The 19,161-nt window shown below is 47.5% G+C and overlaps 1 protein-coding gene across 1 annotated transcript in view; it reads right to left on the bottom strand.

Moving 5' to 3' along the window:
- Positions 1-19,161, bottom strand: part of PLXNA2 (plexin A2) — a 198,391-nt gene that overhangs the window by 47,196 nt on the left and 132,034 nt on the right. Inside the window, exons 6-11 of the mRNA XM_084792550.1 lie at positions 17,503-17,626; positions 15,573-15,726; positions 14,953-15,049; positions 12,375-12,489; positions 4,545-4,745; positions 2,535-2,631 (exon numbers count right to left, since the gene is read on the bottom strand). Of these exons, the coding sequence (XP_084648676.1) occupies positions 2,535-2,631; positions 4,545-4,745; positions 12,375-12,489; positions 14,953-15,049; positions 15,573-15,726; positions 17,503-17,626 (788 nt within the window). The remainder of the gene's footprint in view (positions 1-2,534; positions 2,632-4,544; positions 4,746-12,374; positions 12,490-14,952; positions 15,050-15,572; positions 15,727-17,502; positions 17,627-19,161) is intronic.

A 19,161-nucleotide genomic window follows, 5' to 3' on the forward strand; every position in this document is an offset into this window, starting at 1 on the left:
TGATTACTTTTTCTTTGAACTCTAACAGTGATCTTAAGCTATCTTTCACAAATGAGACATATGGATTCATTTCCTCATTGCAGGTTAAAAAAAAAAAAAAAGAAGGAAGCTCAACTAGATATAGTAATTTCCCCAGTGTACGGTGGGTACTGGTCTCAATCCTGAATCCTGATGTGCTTCCTGTGCTGCTGATAGTGGGTCCTAGGAGGACAAGAATCTCAATTGGCACCCTAGAAATTGTGTGGGTCTGGGAACAGAGTCAGCCTGTGCTTAAAGAAAGTCCACGTGGCTGAAGTAGGAGGCATGGTACAAGGAGAAAGTGACACAACCCTACTTATACCAGGGTAGACAAAGAATCTATTTCCAGAGAGGAGAAACTAGTTCTTGACAGATTACACAGTCATTCTGCAGGCATTTTGCTTTGATTTTTCTCTCACTGACTTGGAGGCCCTAGAGGAACTAGCCATTGAGTGAGTTGTGTTGTGAGCCCAGGGTTTAGTCCTTTCTTGTTAGTAATGGAAATTCAAGGCACCAAGTGAATCCTCCAGATGAATATTATCAGCTGATGGTTTCATCTTCTGAAAGTAGATGCAACTGTACATGTATAGACTGATATTGTGCTCTCATTACTTAATAACTAGGATGTGACAACTCTTTCCCCTACATTTATATTCAATTATATGTTGTAAATTACCCAAAGATGATTTAGATATTTGTGGTTATGTGTAAATACTGTGCTATTGGATGTGGGTATCCTGGCAGTTCCTGGAAATAATCCCCTGGTGGATACTGAGCAATGACTCAGAAAGTCACTTTCCATCTTTCCCAGGCAAGCTGTCCTAAGCTTTTGTGACCTGGCTGTGTGCTCTGCTGGAGGTCATGTGCATGCCCCACAGGAGAGGCATTTTTCTGTCTTTCACAGCACTCCCTGACACCTCTGGTCTGCCAAGGTTCCCCTGCCCCAGCTGGACAAACCCCCAGCACCCTAAGTCCTAAGTCCTCTTCCGCCGGTGGTCTCCAAGGCACAGGAAAGGCCAGGAACTCTGAAACTGGACAAGCGTTTGTGAAGCAAATCTGAATCACCTAACCTTCATGTATGAGCTCCTCAGATCCTCAGCAAGCCCTAGGCAGTGGGCTTCCTTCCCTCTAGGGACTATGTGAGGACACTAGGATGGACAGTGGTGCCACAGCTGCTCTGAATTTGCATGGTTCCAAGTAGAACCACCAGCAGTGGAACTTGGCTTGCTGAGTTTGGGAACCTGGGTACTTAAACCCACTTCATGTACATTTTTTCTCTTACACCGAGGATCTGGCAGACACAGTGGGGAGGCAAGCCAAGGCTGCTCGTGCACCTACAGAGCCTGGTAGATGGCAGGAGAGTCTGATGTACCCGTCTGGACCTGGTGGCATTTCCTCCAGGTGCTAGGTGCAACCTCTGGGATCTAACTGATCTAACTTAGCAAGGAAAATATCCATTTTCTAGTGATGGAAAAAAAAATCTAGCCTACAAACAAGCCAACATAAACTACCTGGACTGATGAGTCTTCACTGACTGTAACAGTGTACCCGGGACCAGAAGCTGTACTCCACAGACGCTAAAGCACCCATGGACCCTACTCTCCCCTTAACTGCCCTCCTGGAGACCTAGGAGTTGAAGTAGAGGTTAGGACAATTCCATTTACTTGGAGCATAATAGGATATGTGGCTCCTGATGGGGGAAAGGCTTCAATTCCCACCCTGAGCCCAGCAGCAATAGCAACAGGCTCCTGTCTTGGGAATGTACTAACTTGCATGCAGGCTTTGAAATCAGACTAAGTGCTTACCGTGTGACTCAGCATCACCATCTACAGGACAGGAATAATAATGGCTCACATTAGAGTGACTGAGGTAAGTAATGAAAACAATTTCCAGTGAGTTTCGGATTGCCTAGTGAGTGCCTTCCATGACAAGTGTTCAGTAGCTGGGTCGCCCTGAGGGCTGCCCTGAGGGCGGGCCTGCCAGGACCTGCTTCCTGGACGAGTGTGACGTGAGCTTACAGGGCAAGAGCCTCAGCATTCCCATCTAGCTCTAACCCAGCTCCACTTACTGAGCTTCGCTGCTCCAGATGTGAGCCCGAGTCAGCACACCAACCCCCACTGTCTCAGGACTAGAGACTGACAAGCCGTCTTTGTGCTGTGACAGTGACCAGGGCTGAGAACATGGGCAGGGGAGCCTGCATCAGAGCAGTATCTCCACCTCTAGGGAAGCTGGCAGGACACCCTGCCTGCTGTTCTCCTAGGTCCGATTCCATAGATACTTCAAAGTCACCAGGAACCAGAGAACAGCGCAGATGAGCGGGCAGCCGCCTGGCAGATGCTCTGGCTGTAATAAAACAGGGCTCCCAACAGGACTCCTTTGATGGCTTCAAATGTTGCTTTAGGAGTCTCTGAGAAAGTCTGCTGGCAGAGGGGGTGTGCTATTCAAGGCACAGCAGCAGCCTGCTCTGATCTCTCCAACCCCAGCCTTTCCCAAGGTCATGAAAAGAGCAAACTCACCTTTCAGGTCCTGAGGGTTGTCAATGATGAAATTGCCGTTCCACACTACAGCGAAGTCCACTGCCAGGTTGCTCATGTCCATCCCGTCGTACTGGTACTGCAGGGACAGGACAGGAGCACACATCTGTCACGGCTCCCTGTCATAGGAAGCCAGAGCGCCAAGCAACTCCTCCTGCTGCCCGAAGGGACCCTAGGACACGTGACTTCTAGTCAACAAGGTCACCAGGAGCCTCTGGCTTTGCCTTTTGTTTTTTCTCCTGCTGAAGCCCCTCTCTGGGTACTGTTTGAGTCTGTATCTCATAAGAAATGCTGCTTTCTCCCTCCAACTGCCATCCTGTGGGCTTCCCTTTGTTCATTTACTCCACCTCACACTCATCTTCCCGTGTCCTTTCTGATATCCTCGACCGAAACACACACACATACACACTTACACACACACACTCACGCACACACATGCACACACACACACACCACATACAACATACACACACACACACACACACACACACACACACACACACACACACACACACACAACCTCTGCTCCCTCCTAGCCTTGGACTTCTTGATCTTGCCAGTTTTGGTCTTCAGTGTCGCACTTTTTGAGAACTAGGCTGCATTTTTTTCATGCATTCACTTATTCTCTCTAAAGTCCATGTGTTTGGGGAATCAACGCTAATGTCCTCATTGCTTTCTCATAGCCTATTAACAGGGCACATGGCAACAGTTGTGGAGTGGCTGGTTGGTTTCTCTCTCACAGGTGTATGTGATGAGTTCTTTATGTGTTTGTCTGCACATATGCTTGTGTGTATGTGTGTGTACACACACGTGTGTGTGTGTGTGTGTGTGTGTGTGTGTGTGTGTGTGTGTGTATGCATACACATGTGGAAGCCAGAGGTTGAGGCTGGATCATTCTTCTTATTTTCTGAGATTGGTCTGGAGTTCATAGATTTTGCTAGACTGACTGCCCAGAGGGATCACTGATCCTCCACCACACCCCAGCTCTGGGATTACAGCTGTGAGTCTTTGTGACCGCATTTTATGTGGGGATGGGAATACTAATTGGGGTCCTTGCGGTTGGGTGGCCGGCACTGGCTGACTGTGCTATGTCCCCAGCTTCCTCCTCTCCCTCTGCAGACAGGTTTTACCTGGCTTAGCGTCTAAGAAAGTGCTCACTTCTTCCTGGATGTCTCATAGCACAGCAGAAAGAAATGCCTCCATCAGAGGCCGAGTCTCCTGTTCTTCTGACCGTACAGAGGGAGCCTTCTGGGTGGCTCAGGCCCCACTGTACCCTGCTAAGTGTCCTGGGCAGTCCTCCTTTATGTCTGCCCATTTCTAGCCAGGGTCACTTCGCTCTGGGGGCATGTCGCCACTGCCCTCCCACCCAGCCTTCCCTTCCTCCTTGCTTTGTTGTGCTCTCTCCCTCAGTCTGGCTTCCTGTGCACTTGGCACCGATTACAAATTCTATCAAATGCTTGTGACCCCGGAAGCTGACAGCTCCCTGATAAGAGGGCCAGATTCTCTTTATCTCTCCCAGGAGAATTAGCTTCCCTCAACACCTTTGTCAAGTCCTTCATCTCCCAGCTGACCCCCCACAGTCAGAGACAGGGAGCTGGCAGATAAAAAGATCTTCTCTGGGCTGGAATTATAATTAAACACCTCCTGCTTCCGCCCCGCCATTCTGGGCAGGTTTAACCCTTGGGGCTCCTGAAATGCAGCATCCCCTCTCTCTCCTCCCAGCTCTTCCTGTTCGTCCTCATCCCATGGCAGCAGCCCTCCTGTACCCTCACATACTGCATGGGGATAGGGTGCTGGGTGGGGTTGGTTCCTTTTGGCAGAAGTTTTCCCCAATGGCAAAAATGTGATTTTTAGAAGGGAACCCCCAAATCTTAACTTCTACCATTAAGGTTCTCTTAAGGCTCAATATGCTCTCAGGTTTTCCTGTCCCTGGTAACTCGGGTGCTGCTTGTGATGGAACATGGTGCCTTGGCATGCGTAGAAGTTGCTTACCGAGCTGTTCTGGCACTGCACACTGGAACTGTTGAAGCGTAGGGCAGGAACCCGGTGGACGGCTCCTTGGATGTTGAGCACGCACTCATAGCCTCGCTGGCCAGACTGGGGTTGGGGCAGGTTTCGGGCCTTAAGGGTGATTGGTTTCACTTCTCCAACTGGGATCAGAATCTCCTCCGTGGGCACAAGCTGGGGACAGTCCTAAATGAGCAAGCAGGGAGCACCATTAGCTCTCACCTGAACCAGGACAGGACCTTCCAGGCCAGCTGCCATGAGAAGAGCTGCACCTTAAGAGATGTGCTCAGACAGTGGGGGAGGGGTGTGTGTGGAACCTTTCTTTCCTTCTGGGCTTTGATATTGTCACCACCATCCCACAAGCCATCCTAATCTTAGGGTGTGTATTAACTTTCAGACACCAGTATGGCGAACTGTGAGCTTTATCTCTGGAGACTTAATGAAAGAGCCTCCATGGGTCCCTGTCTCTAGCTCAGCACCTCACCTCTGGTTCCATCTGGTTCCCCAGCCCCTTGGCGCTTTGCATTGTCTGATGCCAGAGGCAGCTGTAATGTCCAGCCTCAGCTTCTCAGCTGCAGATGAGCCAAGCTTTCCAGCTTTCCAGGAAGGGGGTGGGGAATAACCCCGGCCCCTCCCCCAGCTACCTTCTAGATACTTGCTCTGGCTTTCTATCTCATTTCATTACCTGGTGTAAATGCAATGTTGCTTTGGAAAACAAACCCAAATAGGGAAGTGTAGTAGGGAGGAGCCATGAGAAGGTTGCAGGAGAGATGGGGAGGGAAGGAGGGAGGGAGGGAAAGAAAAGGGGGCGGGGAAGGTCAGTTTTGCTCAGTGTGTGCCCTGGAGGCAGAGGTCCAACACAACAGTGTTGACTGATTGCTCCCGCAGGAAAGATCTGAGACTTGCTGCCTGCCCTGCCCCCTACAGGGTAGATGTGGAAACATTTCTTATCTCCAGGGATCAGTTAGGGGTTCTTGCAGGAAGCTCCACATTCCTGTCCTCTGGACCCCAGTTCCTGGAGGAACTTGAAGAATGTGTTGAAGCTCACATGGCTGGCTACAAGGCCAGCAGAGGGTACTGCTGGTATTTGCTGCCTCAGTACCAAAACTGCTGGACTTTGTGCAAGGTGTGGACAGTCTCCAAGAAGAGACTCCAGATGCCGGAAGCCATCCCTGTTAGAAAGCTTGTGTAAGACAGGCTATTGAGTAACCTCTGCAGAGCGTGCCACCTTCTTTGTGTGGACATATACAGTCCCTTCTTTTTATTTCAGATCCCACTTGCAGACCTAACATACCCTGGTCTCTACCTGCCTGTAAACCTCCTTGTTTTCATACATCATCTAAACACATCAAGCCAATGGTACTTGCGTGCCATCTCTCGTACTGATCACACATCTGGGCCTCTGCACATGTTTTTCTCCCGATCAAAGATTAACTCCTATTGACCACTGCCATCTGCTTCCTGGCCCTGCCTTACTTCCACATAATCAGATAGTTGATCATTGGTGTTATCCAACCTCCCATCTTGGCTCAGGAAGGCTGGCCTGACCCTCTCCTGTCCTGACTTGAAGTAGAACTCTGGGTATTGCCTCATGTTTGCACTGAATCTGTGTAGCCACAATTTCTGTGCCCCCTCTTTTTTCCCCCTGAGCTGTGATCTTCTCACAGACTGAGTCTGAGCATTTCCACCCCAAGACTTCATCTTGTGTCAGATGTGTAGTGGACACCTAGCTATTGTTTGCAGGAGGGTGACTGTAAAAAGGCAATAAAACAATAAACAAAAGAATTTTGAAGTTTCTTTTAAGTCCCAACTGTGGAGGCTGATAAGGGATAAGGGAGAAGCAGTTTGATTCCCAAGCCGGGACTACAGCTGGCCATGGTTTCTGGAGCTGCAGCATCACCTACAGGCACAGCCTTATCTACTGAGGAGCACATGTCTGGGAGGACCAGGAAGACTTCCAGGGTAGGCTTGGCCACTCCTGCCCACTAGCACCTCATAGGAGGACTCCAACAAGCAGCTTTTCTGAGAGGGACAGGGTCATAAGAAATCCCAGAGCAGATGGGTCCCAGTTTAGGAGCCAGTTGTTCAAGCTGTCGACTCATAAACCTGCTCTTTACTGCCCTTTTACTTTCATCCCCTGCAGGCATCTTTGACAGAGTCTTTCACAGATTTATGGCTGGGAAATCCAGGTATCCCTCTGAAAGGAAGCACATCCAGGCAGCAGCTAAAATTCTAGCTAGAGTATAACAGGCTAGAATGTGTGATAGAAATAAGTCTGATACGTAATGGTTTGTATGTGTGTGTTTGCACACACACACACACACACAGACTTAGAGAAAGATACACACACACACACACACACACACACATACACACACACACAAGAGAGGGGGTGATTGATTCAGATTTTGAACAAAGTGCTGTAAAGGACAGGTTCTTATTTCTCTAATGAATTCAGAGAACACATTTAAATTTCAGGAGGCTTAGAATCTTAAAGATATGCTTCTGGAAATATGGTGTCTCAGGTCAGCAAATAAGGTTGGAGCATCCTTTATTCTTTTGACAACAAACACCTCACTGTAATTTCGCCCTCAGCATCCATGGATTCCATCAGCCATTAACCCTGTACTAGATATGTACAGGACCCCCACTGTGATTATTTCCAAAATAAAGAAAGCAGTGACTCACATACACTGACACAGAGTGAGAGATTCTGAGTAACCTAGAGATCATTTAAGGTACAGGACAGAATGTGCATGGTTTTGTGACAACGCCACACTGCTTAAGAGAAGGGACTTGGCATATACAAAGGGTCCTGGAACTAGTTCCTGTCCTCTATGGCTACGGAGGGTTAACTGAATATACTCGTGTGTGCCGATGTATGTACAGCTTAGAGGAAAGTCATGGGCAGGAGTTATTTATAAGGTACTATAGTTTTTCAAAGAATAGCCTAGAATTTTAGAAAACTTCCCTGTGTTCCTTTGAGCCTTAAAGATGACGAATAGGCTCTTTGCTAATACCTAACTGTGCTTGAGACTGGCCTGGTAGTAAAAGGATGCATTGGGTTTTGTTTATTTGGCCATTTTTCTGGGATCAGACAGAAAAGAACTTTTCTTCTACTCCCAGGGTAAAGGAAAGAAGTGGTTGGTGTCCCAAGTGTACAATCTGTAACTTCAGCAACAAGTAAGATGCAGACCTGGTCTGTGAGGTGGGTCCATGAGATGACTAGAAATGGCAATGGTGAAAGCAAGGCCAGAGGCAGGAGAACTGACAGCCAGGAAGTCTCAGAGTTGTTGGACTGTCAACACATCTGGAGCTTGGGAAGGTGACAGGTTCCATCGGAAGCCATTTCTATGCCACTCGTGTCTGTGCACACACCACAGCATGGGGTTGGGGCGGGGAATAGAGTAGAGGGGGGAGAGCAGGAAGAGAGAGGAGAGAGAGGGAGAGGGGGAGAGGGGAACAGAGGGGGAGAGAGGGGGAGAGAGAGGGGGAGAGAGGGGGGAGAGGGGGAGAGGGGGGGAGAGAGGGGGAGAGGATAGAGAGATGGGGGGGGGAGAAAGGGGGAGAGAGACGGAGGGAGAGAAGGAGAGAGAGAGAATGTTTTGTCCTAGTGACAAGAAGAAAGGCAATAACTATAAACAACGGGACAAGAAAGCCAGTAACTATAAATAAATAACTTGTTTTAGAATGTTAAGATGTTAGTTAACATTTAAAAGATACTGACGGCCCCTGCTGACCACATGGACTTCTAAGTGACCACCTTAAGTTATCTCCTCTGTCTTCCCCACACAGGAGCCAAGTCTCTTCAGCAGGTGTCTCAGTTTAGATGATGGTGAACAGGCGTCCTGTTTGAGACCATCCAGGGCCGGGTGAGAGGCAGGCCCATGGCCTTGCTGCCCACTCAGTTTGGCTGGGATCCCCCTGATTTGGTGCTGGGGACCTGCTGGTCCACAAAAGGACTTCTCCCACGTGGAAATGGCATTATCTTCACCTACTGGACTTCAAAGAGTGAGAGCAGCCAGCATCCTGAGAAGCTAATCGGATTTATTTGGTTCTATCTCTCCCTTGGGATGGGTGTAAAGAAGATATTTATGTATCTACATCTCACTGGGCCTGTTTCAGCTATGGAAGGAATGAGCTTTCAAGGCTGATAGCTGTACATATTCCTGTGAGCACCACCTGCTAAAGACTGCGTTGCAGCCAATAGAGGTTTAGGCAGCTTGTCAGAAAGCTGGGGAGCTACGTGGGAGAGACTGTAGAGAAGATGAGGCTCGTCACCTTAAAAGGGCTCGAGAGATGGTCTGGATGAAGTTCTGCTTCTTCATGTGCAAAATGGCGTTAGTAATACCTGACAAGTAGATTACACAACAGGGGGATTTACAGTAGCTCTGTGGTAACAGGCTGGGCTAACAACTGTTAATATGATTACTTGTACTTCTTGTGTATGTATGTGCGTGGCAGAATCAGGAGAGCCAAGCTTCTTCAAATCCACTTCATTGGATTGAGTTCTGGCATCTGCATTTCCTTGACCAACCATCAGAGGAATACCGAGCCTCAGTTTTGTCTGTCACAGAATCAGCTTAATAGTCAAGACTAAATAAAATCAATTCACAAATAAAGTGATGCACACATGAACTATACATAATAGATGTAAGCTACTACATTTATATTTCAGAATTGCACGTGCTGTGGCCGAGCTTGTCAGTTCTTCCCTGTCAGTCCTAAGCACGGATTTGGCCCAACAGCTTCAAGAAGGACGATGTGGGTAGATGGACTTCTGGAAATGGCCCTTCTGACCTTTCCCTGGGAATTATCTCTATCTGTGGAGACAGATGTGTGATGGATGGGCCGACCACAAGTGGACCCTCTTGACCAACAGCAAAGGGGCAGGAGCCAAGCCATGCTTGTTAGCATAACCATGGCCATGGAGACCAATATGCTCACAGGTCCCAAGCCAGTCTGATTCTCTTTAATGCTGAATTCTCCACAGCCTGGGGCAATGCCCCCGGATTGGTGTCGTCCTGGTGACTACTGATGCTACGTAAGAGTTACATTCAACTGAGAATGAACTGAAATGCCACCTGCCAGTGGGTGTCTACCTTCAGCTTTACCTGGGGTAACACCCAAGAATTGAATTTCTAGCAAGTTTTCAGGTGATGCTGATGGCACAGTCCTGGGAAGGCACACTGAGAATCATGCTACAGGTGCGACACTATGACCACATGAAGCGTGACTGTGGCTGTGCTAATTGGCAGTGCTAATCAGTGATACACTGCTTCTACCAAGTATACAGGCATGAAATTTTGATTCAAAGTTGGGAGGAGGGGCCTGATGGAATTGGTAAAAAAGATATTCTAATAACCCCATACAGACATCTAGGGGATTTATGGTCCCTAAAACAACTTAACCCAAGCTAGGCAATGTACTTTCATTATTCTCTGAACTTTGGGGGATGAGGGTCCCCTGGAACAGAAAAGCTAAGCCTGGAAGCCACTGATCAGGAAGGAATGTGTTGTCAGCTGCGGCTGAGGACTTTGAGAAAGTGGCCGTAGCCACTGTGATGGGAACATGTTCAGAGCTACCCCCACAGCCTCCGTTTAGTTCCAGCGTTGAGCCAAGAGCCAGCATGCACGAGGGCAAGACAGCAACTGCCTACACAACCACATGGGGAGATGCGAAGGAGAAAGACACAAGAGGGCAAGACACACACACCAGAGAGCGAAAGTCAGACCACACCAAAAAGGACAAAAGTCTGGGTTTGCCCCCGAGATCTTTTGGTGATCATTGTATCCTGAGTAAACAGGGAGGCAGTAGCTCCTCTCTAGCCAGTTCTCTGGGACTTTCAAATCCCTCACTTGCTGGTGGAGAGGAGCTATGCGTCACTGGCTCCTGTGGTGAAGGGAGCTGGGCCTGCTTCCCATGACAATCTGCTCCCACTTGTCCCAGCTGCAGGCCACTGTGAAGCTTGGCTCTGGACGTTCATCTGTCCGCTAGGATGGCCTCCACAGACACAGAGCTGCTCTCTGTCCTGATCTGCACCAGCCTTCCCCTGCGGTCCCAGATTTCCTTTTTCAGTTCATGAAGGAACGTCAGTAGCCACACTGTAAGTCACTTTCTGAGACAGAAATGAATGACCTTTCACCGCCCAGCCCTTTGCCCTTCTGGAGTGGCTTGCTTCACACAGCCATTATAGCATTGGCTCCCAGGCTGTGCTAACCCCTTAAAACCTGCTGAACTTAAGCTCCATCCCCAAGAAGACTGGCTTCAAAGTCTTGCAGAACTGAGGCCTGGAATTAATTCCCAGCATCTACTAATATCAGTGCAGCATTCCAGCATGCCGTTTCTAGAGTGTCCTAGGGACTGGAGAGCTGGCTCTATAATTCTGAGAAACTGTTGGTTGGTCTGTCTTCAATACTAGTTAAGGGGCATCTATCTCTTCCTCTTAACATAGAACATTTTTAGGGGGGTGCTTTTTCAAGACAGGGTTTCTCTGTGTAGCCTTGGCTGTCCTGGATCTCACTCTGCAGATCAGGCTGGCCTCGAACTCACACAGATCTGTCTGCCTCTGCTTCCCTGAGTGCTGGGATTAAAGGCATGTTCCACCACTGCTCAGCTTTTTTTCTTTACTTTTAAAAAACTGCATATAATATATCATTTCAGAAAAAGGTTTCATAAATATTCCAAGATATAGTATATGTTTAGCCACAGAAGCAACCAGCACAATTGTGAAGATTGGGACAACCAAGAAATTCATTTAAAACATTATCATTGACAGACAGCACAGTCTCCATCACTTAGACTTAGGTACAGAAGTCACTCACTATTTGCATTTTTCTCCCATGTATGCGGTCTACAAATGTTCACTGGTAAGGGATTAGGATATAAAGACAAGACGTGGCCCTTGCTTTAAAGCAATTCTAGCTCAATGTAGGAGGGAAATATATCTAGAAAGGCTACAGTAGAATATGAAAACTCCACAGTCACCCATTAATATCTGCAAGTTTTTCTAAAATACTGGAGAAAAGGTGTGAGTGTGTGTGTCACACACACACACACACACACACAAACACACACACACACACACAGACACAAGGTCCCAACTGCCTAGTTCTAATTGGCTAACCCTGGACATGAAAAATAGACAAAAGAAAGGGAAATTGAAAAAGCAGCTTCATGGAGCCGAGGCATGTTGGGGAAACGTGAATCAAGCTCAGTTAATAACTGGTATTAAGTGGAATATCACAGCAAAGATGAACGAGACGACATTTCACTGTAGCAATGCCAAAGGCAGGTCAGACCGTTGGGAAGGAGCTTCAGCTAGAGAACATACTAGGACTTTTGGCAATGCTTGGTGTTTTCTACTAGCTGGATTTCTCTGTCTCCAAGGCCACCCACCCAGTAATACAACAGTCAAAGAATCACTGAATTTTAGAGTTGGAAGAAAAGTTGGCATGAAAAAAATGGTTGGAAGTGGGTGTTCTATTGAAGCACAGTAAGTCTACAGCCAAGCAGAGGGCCAGGCTCAAAGAACAGGCAGCATTCATTATGCTCTCTCAGTGCAGAGTCTGCTCACTGGGTGTGCTGCCTCTGAGCATTTAATTCCGACCAGCAGTCACCTTTACACTCATGGATGCAGTCTTAGCAGTCTAGCAGACGCAGCCATCTGCTGCTACTTTCTTAAGCTTTGTAATATCATTTCTTTATAACATGTAGGACCAGGACAAGACACAGTTAAGCCACTGGACAGGCCATCTGCGGTATAAGGTGGCTGCTCTTCTGGGAATATTGTCATGCCCCAGGGAACCTTCTTACCTCTGAAACATTGATCCTGCCTTCCTGGAAGGAACAGGTAGTGGGGTCATGTGTGCAGAGGTTGCGGTACTTGCACCAATGGCAGCGGAAGGCGCTGTTGACACAGGACAGGCACCTGCGAGGGAGAGACAGTAAGAGGGCTAGCCACACAGTCCTGACATGAAGGAAGGCTGTTATCCTTACAGGTGCATCTCACTCTGGGAAGGTAAACTAGTGGAGCATCTTCTAGTGCTGAGAACTGTGGACTCTGCAGCTGATAATGGGGCAGAGAAGTAGGAATAAGCTGGGTCAGCAGTCAGGATAATTTAACCTACAAAACAGTGGTGTGCTCGCTTGTATTTTCAGGAATTTTGCAGGCTAGAATTTCATTCCGATGGACTGAAATCGGCTATGGCGGAAGCATTTAAATGACAGAAATTGGTAGATACTATGAATTAGATTTCTAAAAAGCTGATTGCTGGTAGGTAATGCCAGCATACCACTGCATATCAGTCAGAGTAGCTGAAAGAACAGAGAGGCAGAAGTTAGGCAGATCTGACTCTAGTGTGGATTCTGCTGCCAGCACTGATGTCACCCTGAATAAGTCACTTACTCTGTGCACTAAAGTTTCTTCATCTGTCTGTAACAAAACATTCCCGTGTCGTCCACAGGGCTCTTTAGTGTTGTCAGATAATATATAGGAAATGGTTTTGGAGAGAATAATGTTGAATGTGATTATTATTTTCCTTCCTTTTTAAAAAAGTGTACAAGACTATTAACAGCAGCATTACTCTTTTTTCTGAAGATTTATTTATTATTTTATGAATATATGAGTGCTGTTTTCATGCACACCAGAAAAAGGAATCAGATTCCATTACAGATGATTGTGAGGCAGCATGTGGTTGCTGGAAATTGAACTCAGGACCTCTGGAAGAGCAGCCAGTGCTGTTTATCACTGAGCCATCTCCCCAGACCATGATTATTATTTTCAAGAAGTTAAATCAGCTATTATTTCAACTTCTTGAATGTCACTTGAATATCAGAAATTTGGTTCACAGAGCCTGTGCTACTGAGCTTGGGGAATTTACAGCATTGAATGGTAATTTGTCCCACATCACTACAGCCCCTAGCATGGAACAATATCCTGAACCTATGGCATACATGCTTTTCCCAGAGAGAACACTTCTTTCTCTTTGGGTTCACCTGGAGGCTCTCTGTGTGTGAAGACTACTGTGATGGAAATGTACTGAGAGTTCTGGCTTCCTCCTCCTCCTCAGCTTCTACATGATAGCCTTTCAGAACTATACTAAGCAGTTATGAGCAGAGACAGGTGTGCAATCTGGCGCCCCCTGGTGGGGTTCTTATTAACTCTGGGTGGTAGGAACTTCTGTCCAGGGGTCTCAGGCTAATAAGACCAAGTGTGAAGGGACTTGGTCCATACACACCCCAGAAAGGATGCTTTTCTAGCCATGTGCACTCCAAAGTCAGGCATGTCTAAAGGCACTTTGTTTCTGAGTTTGAGTCAATGCTATTTCATGTACTCGATCACTGATGGATTCTTGATAACATCCTATGATTCAACAAGTAAATAATGAATATAGCCCAGGGTAAAAGAAACAGTATTTGTTGAATTCTAGCCTGATTCTCTTACTGGCTGATTTTTTTCACTGTCACTGTAGCACTTATTGTCCATGGGTCTCAGCTTTACCACATTTAAAAGAGAACTGGACTTGATATTGTGACTTTTAATAGAACGCCAGGAGTAGAGAAGGGTAAGATAATGTTGAGCAATGAAATAGACTCTTGACTGTCAAGGAGACCTGTTTTTCTCTGCTAGAGCTTGGTGTCCATGACAGCATCTTCCTTGCCATAGAAATCCATCACTAAGCGTGGTGACATCACACTGGATTGCTATGGTGAGGCAGGCACTCTCACCAATAATAGGTTTCTGCCTTAGATTATGAAGGTTGACAGGTCCTCCCTCCAAGAAGTCTGAAATTTCCAAGCAGAGTTATCTAGGGTTGGAATGTAGTGGGTTAGTGCTCTGCTTTTTTTTTTTTTTTTAAATCTAGGGTTTTTATTTTGTTGTTGTTGTTGTTTCTAAATATAGTTCTAGTCTCTCTTGGCCTGCCTTGGTTGCCTCCAGCCATTTCCACCTCTTGTTCTGTCTTTACTCATATGTGTTAAGGAGGGATGTGTTGGAGTTAAAGCCTCTTCTGCCTCTTCTAGGCCAGACCCTGTCACTGGGTGCTGAGGGAGGCTGCTGTTCTCACACCTGTTCTCCTCCGTGTGCACAGCAGACTCCTCCACACTCACTGTCAGTTCCTGCTGAAGTGAAGACCCTTCTTACAGATCCTAGGTCAGGGCCCTTTCTCCCCTTGCCATCCTAGCTGCTGAATTGGGGTAGAGTGTGCTAGGGTAGGGCCAAAGGAATGAAATTAGAGGCTGTAGTGAGAGACGGCTGTTCAAATCAACATGTGTCAACCCCCAGAGAGAGACTTCAGTGTGAGTACTGCAATGCCTTGCCCGAGAGGGAGGACGTGGAATCCCACACACCCACATCCAGACCCAGGAAAGGCTCCTTCGGAGGCATGCTTACAGTTGGTGGGCACTGCAGTTATAGAACTTGAACTCAGTGCTGACAAAGATCTTTCCTGTCTCCTTGGATCTCAGCTGCAGTTCTAGGCCAAACCAGTCTGTAAGAGAAGACAGAGTGAGAGCCCGGAGTCCAGTGACCACCCTGAGGGGAAGGCCACATCACAGAGCTCCCCAGGCATAGAGATGGTAGCCTGCCTAAACCTGCTTTGCCTCTAGAGAATCTCAGGAAGGTCCTCAGTAACAGATTCCATGTGTCCCTTGACTTGGTTAGGCATGCTCAATTACTGACAGAATTTCAGAATATTAGTGTGGAACCCATTAAGCCAAATTCTGTGCAGAGAGCTCAGCGCAATCTATCGCCCAGACCCCACCTATGCCTAGAAGGGGTGGAAAGCGGGCACAGTGTACATGATACATTCTCAGCCCAGAAGGAACGAACATTTTACTCCTCGAAATCTCACTTTAGGCAAAGCAGTGTGCTTCTAAACTCAAACAAGTTTCACAGGCCAATTTTAGCATCTGGAAGTGAAGACAGGCCTGGTAGCTTCACGCCTGTATTTGTGACTTCTATGCTTACCATGGCACCAGCACTCATGGCTCTCGTGGCACACAGTCCCTTACCTTGATCCAGAGGGATGACGGGGACATCCTTGGGTCCAGGTGAGATGCAGATGACTTGGCTCCCAGACACCTGGCCCTCCACCTCAGTCAGGTTCCCAAAGGCACAGGCGATACCCTCAGAGAGGTTGGGGGCATCACTGACAACCAGGCTGAGCTGTGGAAGAAGCAAGAGCTCAGGAGAACCAGGCCGCAGGTAAGGTTCCCTGCAAGGACTTATTGCTTAGGGACCTTCTTGATCTCATCTATAAAGGAAGGGCGCCGGTCTAGTGATCTTCAGTCTTTGACAGTGAGTAATTAGAATAACAAATGGTTGTGTGGCCGATGAGGTCAATAGTCTTCATAACAATTATTATTGTTAATTCTTCAATCTTGTCCAGCATCAGAAAGCACTTGGTACTCAAGGAAGTAAAGGTATTTGTACCAATACTCATCTCAGGCCCTGTTCTGTGTGACATGGAAATTAGTTGCAAAGCACATAGGGATCTGCAGGTGAGTCATGAACTTGGGACTCTATCACAGGCCTTAGCTTGAGCTCCTCCTGGCATGACCCCAGTTCTCACTATAGGCACAACCTCCCTGACTGCTTCAACAGCATCACTGTAGTCAAAGCCTCTTGTTGGTGTGAATGAACTGAGACTACTGAAGGGTTCATTACATAATTAACATTCACAAGTGGTCATAAAGCCTTCATAATGGAATTATAGTCAGAGCCTAAGGACATACAATATTTCGGGTTGTGCCTTGACAGGTGGCTGAGGGCTATTTTATTATGTTTAATATTCTCTTTAAATATACACTTTGAATGAGTCTCAAGTCTTTTTTTAATCTCTCTCCTGCTTCCACCAAACACAATGGCAAGCTAAGGCTTTCTTGAATAATTAACAAACTGAAGACTGAAATCATACTATGTCCTAAGAATGTGCTATAAATTTTTTTTGTTGCTAAACTCAGATGTACAAAAACAGATCTGTAGCTAATGAATTTGCAGAGTGTGGTAACTGTACCCTTTACAACAGGAAGTACCAATGGTTTTTTGTTTTTGTTTTTTTGAACACTGAAATTCTGATCAATATGTGTAATGGATGGAGCTGGAAAAGATCATCCTGAGTGAAGTAACCTAGACCCAGAAGGATACACATAGTATGTACTCACTTATAAGCAGATATTAGCCATAAGAGATAGGATAACCATATTACAATCCACAGACCTAAAGAAGCTAAGTAACAAGGAGGTCCCTGGGGAGGATGCTTAATGCTCATTCAGAAGGGCAAATAGAACAGACACTGGAAGCTGTTGAAGAAAGGGAGCAGGACGGGAGCATCCCATGGTTGTCCTCTGAAAGACTCCACCCAGCAGGGGATCGAAGCAGAATCTGTGTCTCACTGCCAAACTTTGGGCAGAGGGCAGGGAGTCTTACGGAAGAGTGGGGGGAATAGAAGGACCTGGAGGGAACAAGATCTTCATAAGAAGACCAATAGAACCAAAAAATCTGACCCTAGGGGGGCTAGACTGATGCACCAACCAAGGACCAAGCATGGAGTGTACGTAGGCCTCTTGTTCAGAAGTAGCCTATAGGCAGCAAAGTCTCCATAGGGGTCCCCTAGTGAGGAGAGTAGGGGCTGTCTCTGACGTTGACTCTGTTACCTGCTCTTTGACCACTTCCTTCTGGCAAGGTGCCTTAGCAGGCCACAGAGGAAGAGGATGCAGGTAGTCCTGATGAGTCTTGGTAGGCTGGGGTCAGTTAGTAGGGAAGGAGGGCTCCCCTTCCCTGAGGACTACGCGAGGGGCATAGGGAGGAAGAGGAGAGTGAGGGTGGGACCAGGAGGAGGCTATGATTGGGATGTAAAGTGAATACAATTAAAAAAAAATTAAATGTAAAAAAAAAATCCACGTGTCGGTACTGAAGCACTGTGTCCCTGTGTGTACTTACCAGCCTGCTGTGCTCTGACACCGAGATGCTGCTGGGGTGCACTTCAAGGCTCATGCACTGGCTGATACTGGCAGCGAACCGGTTGGCTTCCCAGGCCCGTTGGCATTTGTCCCTTCGGGAGCACCTACATAAACACAGATTCATAACAGGTCATGGCGCCACTGTCCCTGGGTAAGAGAGGTTCGCAGCCTCAACACTGTACCGTGCTGCCCTGTGTCGACTTTCACTGTACTCTCAGGTGTCCACTGGGGTATGAATTCTCAACCAAGATGCTAGTTAGGTATAAAGGACGCCATGCTAGTACTGTGGGGGTGCTCAAGTAAGTAAGAAGTTTGGGGTACTTGAGAAGCAGGGCTGTGACCATGAACCCTGAAACTAGAGTGTTAGGTTCTAATACCAGGCCTGGTACCTGCTAGCTGGGTCCCACTGGGCAAGCTGCTTCAACTTCCTCTTCTCTGTTTCTTCAAGGATGATGATAATAATAACCTGCACGTAAGGCTACTCTGAGGGTAAAGTGAGTTAGTACGCAGAATGCAGCCTGGCATTTAGTGGATGTATTATTGTGCTAGCCTTTGTGATATTGAAATTAATAACAATGAATAATAGCATTATCATTTCCCCCACCCGCCAAAGGTGTCAGCAAGTAGGAGACAGACTTAGTGATGAGACAGGATGCACGTGATCTTTGGCTGGATTAATGGCTCCTTAAAGGAAGAGACCATGTTTTATTCAATGAGATGTTCTGTGTGTCACAAGGTATATTTTAAATAAATGTTTGTGCCTTAAGTCAAAGAGACAGATGAAGCATGTGTCCAGGGCTGATTCTTTCAGAAAGCTCACGTGGCCATTTCTCCTGATAGCTTCTCTGGCTCCAAGCGCCTCATTCTACAGTGGCAGGTGAGTGAGGCGTTGTCTGAACGCAGAAGCTTGGAGATGTTGCTTGCTGTGTCTTATGGGGCAGGCTCAGGGCCAGGGCAACTCTAAACCCCAGGCACAGGACCCAACACTACTCTATTCCACAGCTAAGCAATAATCCCTGCTCTGGCTCCCCAGGCTCCTCCCCTCCTCCCTTCCCAATACATAATGGATTCAAATCTGAGTGCTGTCAAAGGAAACAATTATGGAGGTTCAAGTGAATTCTTCTGATAGCTTTAAAGTGAGCTCTTGGCTGGAGCCTTTAACTCACCGACTCACTGAAATGGCTTTTAAAAAATCATACTATTTATGGCAACAACCCTAACAGAGATAAAAAGTCTGGGAGACAATAACACATTTGCAGTGGCAAATAGTACAGAAGAGGCAGGTGGGGTTCACTCCCCCGGGACCCAGAGGCTCTCAGTTACCAGGCTTCCACCCTCCACTTCTTGAGAAGAGGCTGGCGTTCAGGCCTGGGATGACGTTGCTGGGTCCTCACTGTCCTGCTAGCTTGGCAGCATGGGGGAGTAGGTGAGAGGGTAGCGCAGGAGGGTCTGCTGAAGCCGAGGATGCCGGGCAGGGAGAGACCTAACTATAACAGGCGCATCTCCTGTCCCCAGGCAAGCTTGGCAGATGGACAGGCTAGAAGGTCCTATACCCAGGGACATGGGGAAGATTCTCTGAAGACAAGTGAGGAGCTCAGTGCGCAGAGGCAACCTGGGGCTCCATCATTCTAGAAGGTAC

The sequence above is a fragment of the Acomys minous genome (genome assembly GCF_964271855.1).
Source record: "Acomys minous genome assembly, chromosome: 1".
NCBI classification, from domain to species: Eukaryota; Metazoa; Chordata; class Mammalia; order Rodentia; family Muridae; genus Acomys; species Acomys minous.